At 36.7% G+C, this 17542-nt stretch overlaps 1 protein-coding gene across 1 annotated transcript in view; it reads right to left on the reverse strand.

Annotated features, from left to right (window-relative positions):
* The window catches only part of LOC131572569 (otogelin-like protein), a 90583-nt gene that overhangs the window by 29181 nt on the left and 43860 nt on the right, over nucleotides 1–17542 (reverse strand). Inside the window, exons 26-34 of the mRNA XM_058825818.1 lie at nucleotides 13094–13228; nucleotides 12475–12621; nucleotides 10736–10855; nucleotides 8435–8551; nucleotides 5538–5694; nucleotides 5078–5104; nucleotides 3488–3655; nucleotides 1668–1946; nucleotides 935–1052 (exon numbers count right to left, since the gene is read on the reverse strand). Coding sequence (XP_058681801.1) covers nucleotides 935–1052; nucleotides 1668–1946; nucleotides 3488–3655; nucleotides 5078–5104; nucleotides 5538–5694; nucleotides 8435–8551; nucleotides 10736–10855; nucleotides 12475–12621; nucleotides 13094–13228 — 1268 coding nt within the window. The remainder of the gene's footprint in view (nucleotides 1–934; nucleotides 1053–1667; nucleotides 1947–3487; nucleotides 3656–5077; nucleotides 5105–5537; nucleotides 5695–8434; nucleotides 8552–10735; nucleotides 10856–12474; nucleotides 12622–13093; nucleotides 13229–17542) is intronic.

Consider the following 17542-nt stretch of genomic DNA (forward strand, 5'->3'; position numbering starts at 1 on the left):
TTGTCTACAAGACATTTGTTTTATCTATATATGTTCATTTGACATATTAAAATATTTAGATTGACTTCATAAAGCCTTTTCATTGTGTCATTTCAACATAGGAGAATGCAGACAAATCACTATATTCCCGTGTCTTTTTCATTCTGGGGGGACATTTCAATAAGAAAATCATTACATTAACAATCAGTGTTCCCATAAGGAAAAAACTAAGAACAGCAACAGGGAAAATCAGCCATATTAGTAGTATTACTAATGATAAATTACATATGCCTAGGGAGTCTGAAATCTAAAATATCCTTTCTTTTCCATCACATGGTGCCTTGAGTTTTTAGACATTTTTCTTTTTAGATTACTGTGGTTTCATAGAGGCCAGGGGAGAAACACGGAGACAGGAAATCTGTTTACTGAATCCCAGGCTAACATCAGCCCTCTGAAATCCCTCCCTTCACACCAGTGAGCATCTCCCAGTATAAAGTTACGTTTTCTTACAGGAGAGGGCGTATTCCTCCCTTACTATTCCTACAACTTTTGATCTCTGTCATATAAACACCAGAAAGATGTTTTAGCATCATGGTGTGCTGGTTTAGGATGCGACTATAAATCCATAGAAGAAAATAACCTTCATTTAATTTAAGAGCTTTCTACTTAAGCACTACCAGAAGCTAAACCTCTGGGCTAAATACAATCCCTCTTATTCTTGTGTTGGAAAGCACATGTAAATGGGAATACAGACTGTGGGAAATGAGAGGCTTGGCACAAATATTTTCATATGACTACTGAGATTTTCTCATAAGAATGATATTGAAATCTGGATAGTAAAATATCCATATAAAAATAGTAAATGGATAGTGGAGCAGCAGTAATTTCCAGAAAGCATATGGTATGCTTATTACAAAAAACAACACACTAGCAATATGAGATAAATTTTACTTACAGAGGAAGAAATTTACATGCTATTCCTTCAGGATCACTACATGTCTTAAAACAAGGATTAGCACAAGATTCATATCGCCATTCACACATCCTTCTGTAAGGCACAGAAGCACTGAGTTCTGAGAAGGAAAGAAAGGGGGTTTTTATTGATTCAATAGCCAATAAACAATAAATTACAGCCTTTTCTATAACATCCTTTGGGATTTTCAGATATATGAAAAAATGAAATCCAAATAGACAAATTTTTCAGAACTTCCCAGTAGGTGAGATTTTGTTCAGTTTCAAGTAGTTTAAATTTGTTCAAGCTAAAAGACACTTCCAGCTTTGACAATAAAAACAACTCTTCATTCTTACAATATACTCTGTTTCAAAACCTAAAAGATCAGTTAAACATAGTGAAGATACTGTTGGTTGCAGATGCAATACCATTACCCAATTCATTTAAAAGAATAGATATCTATAGATTACTAATGGGATGTTAACATACATTGTTTTGTGACATGCCACCTTCATTTTGAAAAAGTAAGCCAATTAAAACATAGTTCAAAGATTAAGTGACCATCCTATCTGCAAAAGTTAGAAAATAATAGCATTTTGAGATGGAATGGAAGACAGAGAAAAATTAAAAATAGGATAAAATATTTTTTAGTATTGCTGATGAAATACAAGGAAGAAAGTGCTCTGAAGGCAAGCAGAAAAAGAATGTTTATCCCTGGGGATTATGTAAAATTTACCTTCAACACTAAAGCTACTGAAATGTTTGAATTCTTCTGAGCCATCATACTTTTCCACTTTAACACTGGATGATGTGAGAATGATGAAAAAGCCTTTTTTACTGTGCAGCTCAAAAGCACTGAGCCCTGGACTCCAGAGACCCCGGTGGTGGAAGAAGGTGGCTCGTCTCTGAAAGGAGGCACTTGCCTGCCACTGCTCCAACCCAATGGTTTCATTGTCACGTACATACAGAAAATAGTTTGGTCTTTCAGCAGATTCAAGGGAAACAAGAGACAGAGCTTCCACAGAAGAAAGAAAATTAATAAAAAATGGTGAGATATTCACAGAAAACAACTTATAATTGAAATTAAATCATATATATTGGCTGTTAAGTGTCTCCTTTTAAAATCCTGCTTTTCACAAAAAAAAATAAAAATTTCAGCTTTATGTTGCACAAAAGAGAGTCTACAGTGCAGGGTCTAAAAGAGACTTCAAATGAGCATATAATCCAGAACCACCAGTGAGACTGAAATTGCATTCAGTCTACTACTACTAACTTTCAAAAATTATTCCTAAGCAGTCTCAGACTGGAACTTGCATCTCTGGGAGTTTTTATCAAGTTTGCACAAATGTCTGACAGCTTAGCAGTGCCAAAATTTCATTAGCAAATAATATCACATTGTAAGAACATTGAGGTCAGGGGTTTTTTAATATGCAGTCATGTCCAGAAATATGGTAAGAAGATCTATGGCCAAATAAGAACTGACCTCTATTTGCTCTACCCATGTCACAAATCAAAAGTGAAAGAATTGTCTGAAAATGTAAAAATTTATAAGAAGAATGACTTCATAGGTGATTTTCAACTTAAATACAGTCTTGAAGTTCTTTAATCTAGAGGAATACTATTTCATCCCTCGTTTCCATATGAAAGTCACCTGTGTACTGCACAGATATAATGAATTATTTACTTCTTCCTCACACTGGGATTTCACAAGACTGAATTCATTCTTCTGTTGTATTTTTCATTTCAAAATCACATCTAAAAACCTGATTTTCCCATGGCAATAAGCATTCAAATATTTGTAAACTTAGTTTGAATTTTTTCTGTGGAGAGAACCCTTCTTTATGTTTATTTTTGAGGGTTTGTGATCTTTTTCAATAAATTAAATTATTTGAGAAAGCAATGACAAAATCTTTCTTGGTTTAATTGGCACAATCTTCACGTATGTGAAGAAAGAAAAATAGATACAGAAGGAAAAATATTTAAACATGTTTATTTTTGTTGTATAGTTTGGGTAAATCTCTGATAAGTAAAAAACAGAGCTTAGGATTAGCTGTTCACCTAAGAAACTACCTTCTACATTGCACAGGGATGCTGCTTATTAATAATGCAGAAATAGATTGATCATTCTGAGTTACACATTTTCTAGGTTAGGAAAAGTAACAAATAAGGTGTAAACATAAAGTAGAACCAATATTACTGGAGACAAAAATACCCTGCATTGACCTTCAGTGTTCATATTTGCTAGATATTTGTGTAAAATTCACCAGTTTCCAGTCATACAAACTAATTGGATTTTTCCACAAGATATTCTATTCACTTGTATTCTGTAATATTTCTAAAATAATTTTTTTAAAGTAAAATTTAAAGTTGGAAGTAAGGTTTTCAAATATTAAAAAAAATAAAATTTAAATCACTCCTTCATTTTGAAATTGGCCACTTACTCCAATAACTAAAAATATCTAGACTACTTTAGGACATTTAGAAGACACAACAAAAATCATTCATATAGTTTGAGATATACATCTCACCATTAGCAGAACTGTTGAGGACACTTACATAAATCTTTATCTTTGAAAAGACCTGGAGTTATCATGAAACTGAAAATTACATTTCCATGTGCTCCAGTTCTAGGCAGAGGAAATATCCTTCTGCTGGATACATTAGCCCCTATAATTGTGTCATTCATTCCAAAACTTGCCAAAATATAGGGTCCTTCACCAAGACCTAAGGGAAGAAAAACAAAATAGAAAAAGAAAAATTTTCATTGCATAAGATACAAAACTTAAATCTTAATTTTCCACTTGGTTCCACTTGGTAGTGGAAACATGCATAACTCTGTTATTGACTTTAACCCTGGCAGGCAGCTAAGCACCACACACCTGGTCACTCACCCCACACCTCACAAAAGAATCAGAGGGAAAGAACTGAAAAAAAACTCATGGGTGGAGATAAAGACATGGTTTGGTTTGAGTTTTGTTTATAGAGAAATTAGGAAAAAAAAAGGAAACCAAAGAAAACTGTTACAAGAAAAAGAAGGAAAAGCCAAAATTCTTTGCTATCAGCTGACCAACATCTAGATGAACCCTAAGCAATGCCAGTCTCAGAAAACTTCCTTTCCAATTTCTACTGCTGAACTCAACATCATGTGTTCTGCAACATCCCTTTTGTCAGCTGGTGTCAGCTGTGCCAACTCTGTTCCCTCTATCCTCCTTTGCAGCCCCAGCTTCCTTACTGGTGGATGAGCATGAGAACTGAGAAGAGCCTTGATCTCTGTAAGCAGTAGCTAAAACACCACTGTCATCACAAATACAAAATATATTATTAAATTCATGTTAACTAAACAAAGGAAACTAGCCAAAACCAGTACTCCTTCCTATTTTTCTACAGAATCATAGAATAAATAAGGTCAGAAGACACCTTTAAGACCACTGTTGCAATGTTCACGACTAAAATCATGTCTTCAAACCTTTTTGACTAAGATAAAATTCCCTATTACAAAGTAATTGTGGGAAGTCAGCTATACCTTGCAAGATCTACATGCTACTACTGTAGTAGGCCAGACAGAAGAAAAAAACCGTCTCTATAATGATCCTCGTTATAGGATGCATGTCATCCTACGTCATCAAAAAGATACATTAAAGTCAGATTTGTATCATTGCAATTAGTCTAGTTTCCCTTTCCAATATCTATTGCTGCCTATAAAGCATGTGCACAGTACCCAAACATTAGAGAGGATGATGCAGGAATTCATTCTGTTAAATGAATACCACTCCAATTCTAAGGTACTGCTCTTTTTACAGTACAGTATTGTGAAACGTGCATAAAATCCCATAGCCTTTCAATGTCCAAATACTGTAGGTCCCAGCTCTAAAATTTACAGTACAAACACAAGGAAATGTCCTTCTGGAGTTTCTCCCTGGCTGCTACCATAAGTGGTAGGATGATGGATCAATCCACCCATCCACACTGAGCACTGTGAAATTATTGATGGAGGCATTAGGGATTACTAGGATCATTCAACACAGCTGGGCCACTAACCTTCACTCATTAAAAATAAAAGCAATGTTAAAACTACACACCTCAAGTCAAAGAAAAAGCCCATAAATTAATCAAGTTTTTTAAACAAGATTATCAAATAGTACATACCTTGGTTGTAATATTCACAATCATAAGCTAGAAGAAAAAGAAAACAAGCATATTGTTGTTATTATTATTATTATTATTATTATTATTATTATTATAACTTTTACTATTACTATTGTTACAAAGTGACAAGAGAATCCATGCATACCTGCATCCTAAAAACGTAAAGCTCACTTTCAGGAGAGGAAGCTCCATGTCCCACAAGATTTTTCAGTCTGTGACTTTATTTTCTTAGACTTTTGTTTAGTGACAGCAGACCTGAAGCAGGAATTATTCTACAGCTAAGAACCCTTCTTGACAATGAATTTGGGTGTGTAAGGATGACATAGCTAACACAGAGACAGCTTGAGTGATGTGAACTACGTTTATTATCAACCTGCTTCTGTCATATTTGTATAGTTGGCAGAAAAAAGCCAGAGATGCCTGAAATGAGCTCTGGTGCGTGGCCAGCCCAGGTACATACCACAGAGCAAAGGAGATCGCCAGTGAATCGCTGCTCCTTGCTGGCAGCACTTGTGGGCATAAGCTGCAATACTGGTACACAAACACTCACAGTCCCCACCAAGATTGCAGTTGCATGTATCTGTGTGACAATTTTTGATAAAAGAAGTCACATCAATCTGGGGAGGGGAGAAGAAGAAAAATAGGTGAGTTAATTGTATGAGCTGCACAAATTCCAGTTGCAGCAGGAGCTTCATTTCTGGGCTGACTGAAAGAACTAAATACAAAAATAATGCATTTTCCAAAGTTTGGGCATATTCCTACACAAAATGTACACTTCAAATTATCAGCTTATGCCTAAGTTAAAGGTCAAAAGAAAAATTCAATCAGTGATTACTAACAAACATGTTTGTCCGCATACTTGCTGTTCATCGATTTCAAAGGATTATTGAAGCTGGCAGTTCCGATTTTATAAGGCAAATACTGCCACCTGTAGTCATCCTGTCAGTTTTGCATGAACAACAGCAAAACCAGAGCTGCGACTCTGATTACCAAGTTATTAAACTAATAATATATAGAGGAAGGCTTTCCCAGGGGCAGAAAGCTTAAGACCACTGGTGACATTGTGCAGAAAATAAAATACTTCTGCACTTATCAAGATTTTAATATAATTTCCCCACAAAACTTCTTTAGATCAGAAACCCACATTCTCTAAAATCCTATTACAATATTTCATGGTTTTACATGAAACACTATTTCTTGATTTTAAATCATCTTTTTTATAATGTTGAGCAACATTTCCAAAACAACGTTCATACTCAACACATGGAATGTTTAAAGCAATGCTTTTCTTCTGTTTACTCTCTGGTCTAGCTCAGTTGTAAAGCACTGAAATGGCACACGTCAGATTACAGAAATACCACCACAGTAACAAAGCAGTACTTATCTAACACAAAGACAGCTTCTGAGTTGCTAGAAGCTGGCAGGGACTGGATCAAGGGCAGAGAGATGTTATTGTGCTTTCATCCTTTTTCTTGTTTTGAAAACAGGGATACCACTGGGGACATGGGGGACACACATGAGAACTAGCTCCATTGAATGAGGCTGTGGTAGCTTTGTAGAAATCACCAAACAGCAAACCGGATCCAAAGATCTCAACCTGTCTCTCAAGCCTGCAGAACAGCATCTCTCCATGGGTCAGCAATATCTTGCTCTTGTGATAAACTGGGAGCCTTGGGCCAAAGCTGAGTTCAGGAATTATGAGGAAGACCCTTTTCCTCCAAGTGTTCAGGTTCCTCAGACCCTGTTGAATTCAGTGCTTATCTGGGCAATTGCAATCCATCAGTTGCTGCCAGCCAGAGATGCAAGATTTTGTCTCCCTGAAAACTGATATTGCGGCCTGAGTTAAACTGCAGGGCCACCTGTCCCACAGACAGGAGTTTGACTGCTCACACTGCAGGATCTTCCACCCACATAACAGGAGCAACAAGAAGCACATCTGAAATCCCCATCTATGTTTTCTGTTCTTTCCATGCCCCTAGTGCCGGTTTCTGCTCGGGCTTTTTTCTTGGCACCCTGCTCCCCACCCAGCAGTCAGCTGCACATGCCCTTGACAGGAGCTCACTTTACATTACATTTCCAGGAGCTGTATATTTTTCACATGGTGATTAATAGGTTCTAAAAACACATGAAAGATGTTTGCTTTACAGACTCTGCCATATCAGACAGATATATATGTGTGGAAATACTTGACTACTAACTAAATTACATGTTTTGCACCTGGCATAGATTTTTTAAGACAATTATGCTAAATTCTGGCATATATTTATGCCAAATTATTTGCAAATTCTAATCACAACATGGATAAGATACCGAACATGAATGTTCAGGAGAAAAGATCTTTCTGAGTTGTTATAATAATACAGTTCCTTAAAAACTCTTGAAAGTTCAATTTTTATTTAATATTTGCCACTTTGAAAAATACACTCATCACTATTTTCTCAGGCACATGCTCGAAAAATTCTTTGCATAGTAACTTAAGTCAACATTAATAAATCTCTTGGGTTAAGCTACTGCAACCTCCTTCGCAGGCAAATTCCTAACCATGTTGATATCCAGCTTTGGTCCTGAAAGCCAGGAGGTTCAGCTGAGACAGCTAATGATCTCATTTGGTATTAATAATCATGAAGAAATTAAGAGACTGAGATGAAATGTTGTAGTGGTTCTTGCTTGCTCAGGTGCAAAGAAGCACCTAAATACCATTGGGAGACTAAAATTAGAAATAAGGAAAAACGTATAAAGCAAGTCTTGCACTGATAATGGGTGGATTAAAATGGAATAAAAAATTACCACATAAAATAGTGCTGTCCCCATCTTGTCTAGACCGAACTGAAGGACATTATTGTTACTCAAGTCCCAGGCTCAGCCATGTATTGGGAAAACAAGGATACCAAACCTCTGAGTTTTAATAAAACCAGATGATAAGCTGCCAAATAACTAAAAATACCTATAGCTCTGAAGCTGAAATCTTGCTCTCTTATATTTCTTTCTATATAGAGGAGAACACTTAAAAAAATAAGACCATTTGAGATAAGGTGTAGGTGCATTACACATACACTTTTTTTAGAATCACTCAATTCATACAAATTTACAATTTATAAAACTTAGCTACCTATATAGATAAAAGGCAATAGAACCTTGATTATTCAGTCAACTAACTCACAATTCTGTTACACTCTTACATTTAGATTCCAGTCTTGAACAAGGAGCTCTGCACAAATATAGCCCACCCACACAGAGATACTTGCAGGGCTTTACTCTGTATCCTCATATTCAGACTGAGGGTACTGGCAAGAAGAAAGTAATTACTGGAATTTTATTCTTTTCATGACAAAAATCTTAGATATTTAATGAACTTACCACATTGCGACAAGGTGCAAAAAGATCACTGTATAAAATTGAGCATTCCTTTTTGGCATAAGGGAACTTGCTCTGATGTACTTCACATGGCCTCAGTGTTTCATTTGGGCTCTTGCACTTGAAAACAAGCAAAAAAAGCCCACAAATATTTTATAGGTAGATGTGTTTATCAAAGATTCAGGTGCATCACAGTATCATACAATTCAATACTTGCATAATCAGAAAATAAAAAAATTAAATGCTATCTTCTTCATCTTCTTTCCTTGATTTGTTTTTATAATTGAAAACATTGGCACAAAAAAAGAATCTTTTTGTTTTGTTCTAAAGCACTAAAATGTTCCTGCTGTCTGCTCAGTGCATAAAGACAAAATGTTTTCTTTGTGACACATTATAATCATTACCAGAGCAACCAACTGTAACATCACAAACAAATACGTGGTCCAAATCCATCCTGGGTGGTTTTCACTGACTTTAAATGGAGTCATACTACAGATGGCTTTAGCCCTGTAAGTTCAAATAAAGAAGCAGTGGTAGGAAGGGAGCAACTCATTAAAAAAATATAGAGTCAAAGATCATAATGATAACTCAAAAATGAGTGAGGTACAACTGCATCACTTATAGGAACTCTACAAAAGGAAAAAATAAATAGAACAGAAAAATACAGGAAAGGGACACTCATCTCAGAGAACGAGTTCATCTGAAACCACGCTGTTTTGATGCAGCATGTAAGGTGTGTGTAATGCACCAGGAGGCTGTGAAGATGAATGCATAGGCATCACCAGGGTGTCCCACAGCAGCCTTAGCTGCAGTGCACCACCTGTGCTGCCCTCCTGTGCAGGGGCTCAGACACCGCCGTGAGGATATGTGCTGCCAATCCCAGGAAGGAGAAGCTCTGGAAGCATCTCATGCTTCACAGTGCTGATACAAGCACATTTCCCCATAGCAGAGCTGGGTTCTAAGCCTCCAGCTATCAAATACTCCTTACACTATTTAGATTTTTCAGAATTGGTGACCAGGATACCTCACTACAAAGGTTAAAGGTTCTTTCTGAAAAAATCCCCAAGGCCTGCTGCAGGGGCAGATGAGTCAAGTCTGTCTGAGCACAGAGAGCTAGCAAGACCAAGGCTGAACTTAGATCCTGAGCACTCTGGCAGACACAGAGATCTGGAGATAACATGAGATCTTGCAGATATATATCTCCACCGAAAAGTTAGGTCAGAGTCTGAGATGCATAAGCAAAAATTATAACATCCTACAAGTTAATGTGCTATGCAAACACTATGCACCTTTTTAAGGGAGCCACTGAGTCGATAAATTGAAAAAGAAAAAATCATTAACTTCATACAAAGTATTCACACATATGGTTATATACAACCTTCTAGATGACCAGTGTAACTCTACACATCTGCCTTGCTTGCTTGTGAAATTTAAACATTTTATGTAGAATAAAATATGTTCAAAGGGAGATATTGAGGCAGAAAAGCCTCAAAATCTTTATTTATGAGGCGACAGATATTTGGTCAATATCCTGCTTTGTTAAAGAGGAAACAGATTAAAAACTGGTCCTGACAGACATTCAAAGAGAATGCGTTACAAATAATGATTTTTAGGCGGTCTACAAGCCTATGAAACTTTACATCTTCTCAGCATAAATTAATGAAATATCTATTCTCCTGTGTTACAAACCAGCGTTGCAGTCACCCACTCCCTACAGCATCCTCCTAAGGAAATAGAAACCAAGTTTCCATACTGGGTTTTATCTGTTGCTGTTCTGAGCCTTTTCTGCCCATCCCTTCATCACCTCTACTTTGTCAGTTTGTTTTGTTTACAAAGTGCCACTAAAATAAATCCTAATTTTATTTTCAGTGTTCAGAAAGAGACTCTTCCAGGCCTCTTTTTTCCAGCATTAAGATTCTGTTTACTTTCAGTATCCTGATGCCTCCAACCCCAGAGAAATTACAATTGTTTTTAAAATTGGGATGAATCAAAAATACCAGAAACAGTGTACCTAACTTGGTAGAACACTGAAATGCAGACAGCTATAATTAATTGTCTTACAAGGGGAAAACACATCCTTCCCTAAAGAGATTGTCTGGTTTAATTTAAATTCGGTATCTGTTTATTATGGCATAAGACATTAATAACACATTTCACATCTACGAACACAAAAAATTAAAATGTCCTCTTATAGTGTGACCAGAATTTTAGAAAATACCTGTACATCCTGTGGTTATAATGTGCTCATTTACAAACTAAAATTATAGATTTTTTACCTAAATTTTTATTGGACATGGGACTTACCTGTCCTAATACCCAGCTGTCTCCAAACACCTGTGCATTTCTCACCTCCATGTTGTTTGATGTAGTCAGATCATTTGAAGTATATTTGTCAAAATTTCCACACAAGCCTGCCAGTTTGCCCTGAAAGAGAAAATTATTTTTTCATAAACTCATAATCTATAATTGGCACAAATGACACACATGGAATATAAAAATTTATAAGTGAAAACGGTGAATGTAAATCTGACTTATCCTTGGAAAAGACATGATACTTTGCTATGCCTGCATTTCCATATTGCAAATATCTTTCAACAGAAATCAGTAGTTTTCTTCTTATTTTCCAGAACTACTTCTTACTGCCTGCCTGTGAAAACGGACTGGAATCTAGTAATATTTTTTTCTGAAAGCTCAATAGTGATTCCAGTCCAAAAGTCAAAAGTTCAGGCAAATTACCTCATGGTTGTGAAGCCTGACTAGCTGTTGTCATTAAAACTTGCTGCCTCTAATTTTAGTTCACAATAGCTAGAACATTTGTAATAGCAATTATAAAAGAGACAGCTGCAACTTTTCTTAGGCATATGCTGCTGATGGGAAAACTATGTATACATGCATACATACATGAATATATACAGGAAAACAGACATTCCTGCACAACAATAAAAAGTAGAGTTGGATTTTTAGGGTGTTGTGGCTCACACTAATGAGTTCTTTTTTTCTTAAGGTCTGCTGCACACATCTTACTGAACTGGAGCCTCTAGAAGAAACAGTCACTGGAAACAGAAAGAACTCAAAGTATTTGTGTTCCTAAATGCAACCTGTAGAACTCAGCTCCCTGCTAGCTTACTCAAATACAATATTTTTTTTTCTCTATGTGTCTTGATGGTTGATAAATCAACTTGTAGGTGAATTAAGTATTTTATGGCTATTTGGACAGAAGCCTACAATATTTTTGCTTTAAAACCACATTAGATGGTCATTATAGCTTTGACTTACACTTCAAAAAATCTGACACTGTACTCTAACCTAGCATGTTTTCTTTTGCTGAATGAGCCTCATCTTAATACATGTGTTCATGTTTGAAACAAAGAGAAATGTAATTCTGAATTGCCAGCACCCAAAGACTGAATTGCAGAGACTCCAAGATAGATGATGATACAGGAATGGAAAAGAGAAGAGCAACTGGAAAAAAAGGATCCTTGGATTCTTCCTTGCACCATGACTGATCCTGACATGATACATCCATTAAGTTTAAATGTAAGTTTTTGTCTAGATCTATTTCTGTATTCTGTCTTTTTAAATTTAACTAGTATGTGACTCCATCTGTTCATCTCAGAAGCCTCTACTACATCCTAGGGTCAGTTCTGTCATCAGTCTAATGTAATCTTTTCTACAAACCTGCCATCTTCCATGTCACTGGGCATGGAAACTTCTTTTCCATTGTCTTTAGCCAACAAAAACATGCAGTGAACTGGGTAACTCTACCAGGTAAGACTACCCCTCCCTTCCAGCCCCCAAGTATCTTTGAGTCAGAGCTGAATCACTGCATAACTCCAAGGCTGCAGTGGAAGCATACACATAGAAACCACTCCTCTTCAGAAGTTGCATTCTCCATCTCTTCTTAGCTGGGAAAAGCACCACAATAAACAGCCATATTACTGGGAAAGCTAGTCTTGAAGAAAAGACTAACAGTTGTTCAATAAAAGATCACATTAGCAATATAGAGAACCTACACAAAATCTCAGGTTTATATTTCGGCTCACCTTCCATCTAGGTCCAACTTTAACATGCATCATTGTCTTCTTATCCCACAGAATTGTAATGTCCTGTTCTGGAAAGTGTATCACAGTATAATATCCAGCCTTCCAAAGCTGATAGTTAGATTTGTTTTCCTGTGCCCCTAGGGTCTTCTGACACAAATGAATATTTGTTAAGATCTACTAAAGTAGTGCTACTAAGGTATACAGCCAGATAACAGAAAAGTGTATATTGAAGAATACTTTAGCATATAGCTGAATCAATAATATTAGTAGAACTGTTGTTTAATACTTTGATATTTTGTCTTTTCAGCCATCCAAATTTGCTTCATACGTAGGTTTCTCTTTTAAAACCACCTGGAAAGAAACTCATTAATGCCAGTATGTTTCAACTCCTTGAGACTTTTGGACAATCTTCTTTGTATGACAAATAGAACTTGAAAAAAAACAATGGGGAAAAAAAAAAAAATGTGCATCCTGAGACCTGCTGCTTTATCCAGGCCTAAACATTTGTACTATATTAACTCAAACTGAGAGATGCTTTCCAAAAACACACTCCTTTAGAGCTGTAAATTTGCAGTGCTTATCTTAAAGGGCAACCCAAAAAGGAAAGAAAATAACTAACCTGCTTCTCAGAAGGTTCGCTAAAATAAATCTCAGTGTCTCCAACAGAGATGAAAACATTCTTTGAGCAAACAATATCATTGTCAAAGCACTTTTTGTTCTGGGCAATTATAGATATATTTGAGTTATCTGTGCTCTGCAAAATTAAGAAGATATCATTTTACTTATATATTCAATTGCATTTCAATCTTACAGATTTATTCTATGCTTACCACCACAAAAAAAACCAAAACAAACAGAAAAAAACCTGGATACTTTAAAATTTACACACATTTGAAATTAAATTTAAGCAAGTTACCAAATCAGGAAATATATTTTTTAATTCAAAGCTGAACCCACAAACTTAGGCGTTAAACACAAAGGGCAACTATGTTCAGCTGTGACTCCTCTTGCTGAAGACTTCACAAACTCAGAGGATTAGGCCACCCCTTAAATCAGAATCTGGTTTAGGCTGTTAAAATATGCTTATACTTGGAATCCAATATTTACAGCACAGTGTGGTTGTCAAAATTGAGACATGCTATAAAAAGAGCTTTATTTTTAAACCAAGGTACATGAGATCAAGCTGTTTTCGTATTTTTAATACCAAGAAACCTACCATCTGTTGGTAGTAGATAGAGAAGTTTCTGTGCCACCACACATCAAAATTCACAAAACCATGAGTCATACTCAGTGTTATTGGAGGGAGCAAAGGTTTCTGCCAATATTTTTGTTTGTAGGGTGGGGTTATTGTAACACTTATAAGGTTTGAATACTTTGCTGTCCTGATTTACTGGTGTTTTAGTACTTAAAACTCAAATGTACTTCCATCCCAATCCCACAACTTTTGGCTCTACAGCTTGTTCATTAATTTTGCATTCTAGGCACAAAAAATCATCTTTGCACCTTGGCTCAACCTGTCTGTTTATTCACCTACAGCTCCTGTGGTTCTTCTGTATCCTGAGGAGAATACACATGCACCTTGTAATTCCCCATGCTAAGATTTTTTCCTCGAACAAATGAGATGAGCTGTCTTTTCACAGTTGCTAACACTACCACAAACAAAAACAAAGTTGAGTTTTCCTATTATTTCCTACTTTATTTGTTTTCCTGTTCATTTCTGTACCAATCCTTGCAAATCAACAAGTAGCCATAACTCTAGAAATTACTTGAGAAAGTTAACTTTGTAACATTAATATGAGTCAATAATTCAGTTCCTGAATCTGGTTCAATTTTTGATCAAATTCAGTCCTACAGTCATCAGAAACCTGAGACAGAGATAAAATAAAAATCATGGAAGTGGTGAGTAGCACCCACTGACTAATCTAGTCTTATGTGGGACACTTGGGTAGTGCTGGGAACAAAAAGGTTCTCTTCTTGCTAAAACTTTTGCTCCCACCCTCTTTTGAATATAGTCTCTGAGACTGATTAGATGAAACTAATTGCAGGTGCTAATGGGCATAGTGTGCAGGATAGAAATGGTGGTTCTCAGCAGCTCCCCAGTCCCAGGAACTACTCTTGGCTCCCAGCAATGCTCTTGAAGAGCTCCACTTGGCCACAACAGGAGGCATGCCTTGCCTTGGTTTCTGCCCACAGCATCTCTCCCCAGAGCTTCGCTCCCTTCTGTAGTCAATGTACCACTGCTTTGGCCAGCATACCCCTGAAAGTTTCAGGCTACTTACTCCTAACTGCTTCTTACCTGTCTCACATTTGTACCCTTATTTATTCTGTGCTCACCAGAATTCAAGAATTTTAAAAAAATCAGTATTTTTTCCTCATCAGTGAGAAATACTGCATGCAGAAAACAGATGTTATACAGTGTGTGCATTTTTTCTTAATAAAAGTCATAGTGACCAAACTCTTTAAAGTTCACTTTCAATCTAAAATCAAAAACAAAGCCAACCCCAGATGATGGAAAGCATAGAGGTATTTTTTTGCCATACAGAGCAGGTGCTACCGTTTTGCTACCCTTAGTCTAGCATGACCCACAAGCCAGAGGATGCTGCTACTGGCATAGAAAACACTCTACAGCAAGTGAGTGCTTGTGAATGCAATAAGCACAAGCTGTGGGAGTCTGCCTGCAAGCTCTATGTTACCCTAATGCCAAGGCTTAGGAAACAGGTGATACTTGTCAGCAGTTAGATTGGAAGACAACAGTTACAGTGGATAAAGTTATTTACTAACTGCTTAGTGGTGAAGGGGGTGTAGGAAATCAGATCTCCATGATCAGGTCTTTAAAGTCAGTTTAAAAGTATCAAAAGCTTTAAGGTAGAGCAAAGTTCATCCCTTCCACTCTGTTGTAAGGTTGTTTCAGGTTGCACCCAAAATAAAATTGATCACTACTACCTTATTGGGAAATACACTATGTTTCAATTAAACCAGGCCTGCTGCTGGAGTGAATACAATTATTCCCTCCAAGTCAGATAACAGCCCAGAGCATTTTTTGATTTATTGGATGTGATGTGGTAAATTAAAAAGGAGACAATCTCATTAGATTGGTAGATAGGACACAAGCTGATACATTCTGTGCTGGCCAACTGAAAAGTGAGAAAGGGAATTACCTCCCCACCACGGCTCAGTGGAGAGAAGGACTTTGCTTGCTTGCAGTCTCTGGGTCTATTTGATGCCTAGGACATTGTGGGCTCTTCATTGCACAGTTCATTCTTCTTCAGTTAGCTTAGTGTCAGCAAAAAGGGACACTGAGTTAGTTAATAGGGAAGCAATGTCTTCCCTGTAAGAAAATAAATAAAGAGCTTGATTTTAAATAAGGACAGTTAAATCAGGCTAATTATCCCACAGTAAAAATACACCTTTTTTGGCAATGAAGACAAGTCCATGAGGCAGCAGTGAGTAGCTATATTAGCTATGCTAATTGAAGCCTGTGCCTTCAGAGTCCAGGCCAATCCCTTCAGTTGAACAGTATCAAAACACTCAAGTCAGAAGTTTTTGTGTATGGTTGGGATTTGAGCCAAGGGCACAAACTGAGTTATATTTCAAGTTAACTCTGCAGTGCAGAGAAGCCTGGAGCCAGGAAGTGTTTTGCTGACCAAAGCCAGAACAGGGAGTCCTGAAGTACTTCCTTACTTGTAGGACTGCATGATGGTGTTAAATTACTAGAAATTATGCAGGATGGATATGCAGAGATACTGTGGTAGTAGCTCAACAGAATTATTAGTAAATCAGACATTTAAGAAAAAAGGGCTTTGTATTAAATTCTGAATCTTCTGTGCTTTCTATTTTTCTAATTAAATCTTAGACCTAAACCCAGACCTAAAAATATCATTATGGATTACGTGTCTCTTATGGCTCTAAGCTTTCCCAAAATCATTTGCTTTACATATATCTTCTTGCCATTCTCTCCATATAGCTCACCAGACACCTTTCCAAGCCACATGGTACTAGACAAATTCGAACTTGAATGACAGTTTCTATCACAGTCTTCAAATTATTCTGTAGCAGCTGCACATGCAGTGTCTTCTTTCAATAAAGAAGAAATAAAGTGCAATTGAAACTTAGCACTTAACTATCACCAATGCAAAAGAAAGGACTATTCAGATAAAGTGAGGATCATCTTCTGATGTTTGTGTAAGACAGGGAGGTCTTAGGCAAATCTCAAGAGTTCTTAGGGAATGTGATGGTATAAATGATAATGATCGAGTTCCATCTCTCTAATCTGCTCTAAATCCACACAAATATGAAAACAAGCTTTTGTCACTACCACTAGAAGAAATGTCTGAGTAGACACTAGGAGCAGGTCTAATGAATAACAAGGTGGGGGTTTTTTGGTTTTGTTATTTTCTGCACAGCCTCTTTCCAAGGCAGAGTCACTCTTTACCTTTTTAGGTAAAATGCACCCAGCAGGGGATGTACTACAGTTCATCATGTGAAACCTACTTACGCTGACAGAAACTAGAAATAAAATGGTTTTCCCACTGCAAGAGTATCTTCCCACGTAAATTACCATATCCAGCCTGTTCCAACTTAATATCAGTTTCTTTGTGATAACATGGAGTTGCCAAGCAACAGAAAAGACAGAGTCACAGCTCTGGGCAGTCAGTCAAAAGCTCATTGTCAGTCCCACTTCTCAGAACATTCTTTTTCTAGACTTCACTGCACTTTTTTTCCATATTTCTTCCTAGTCAAAAAAGCAAAGCACTGCTTTCCTTTTTCTGGTTTGGTGCTGGTTTGGGTTTTTTTTTAGCAGTGCTTGGGAATGCTAGAGTTTATTTTTGTTAGAAACTTTCTATTTCAATATCCTGTTAGAAATTTTCTGTCCCTTTTAACCAAAAACAATGCTATGTAGTGCGCTTACATAGTCAAAATGAAGCCTGGAAGAAGGCAATTTAATTGGCTGTATTAATTTCTTTGAAAGTTTCATTAAAATCTCTGTAACTGTTCAGTGTAAATACTCTTTCTTTTCCATTCTCAGTACCCTGATTTACCCATTACTTTTGGTTTGTTCCCTACAAAA

Source organism: Poecile atricapillus, chromosome Z, assembly GCF_030490865.1.
Source record: "Poecile atricapillus isolate bPoeAtr1 chromosome Z, bPoeAtr1.hap1, whole genome shotgun sequence".
Lineage (NCBI taxonomy): Eukaryota > Metazoa > Chordata > Aves > Passeriformes > Paridae > Poecile > Poecile atricapillus.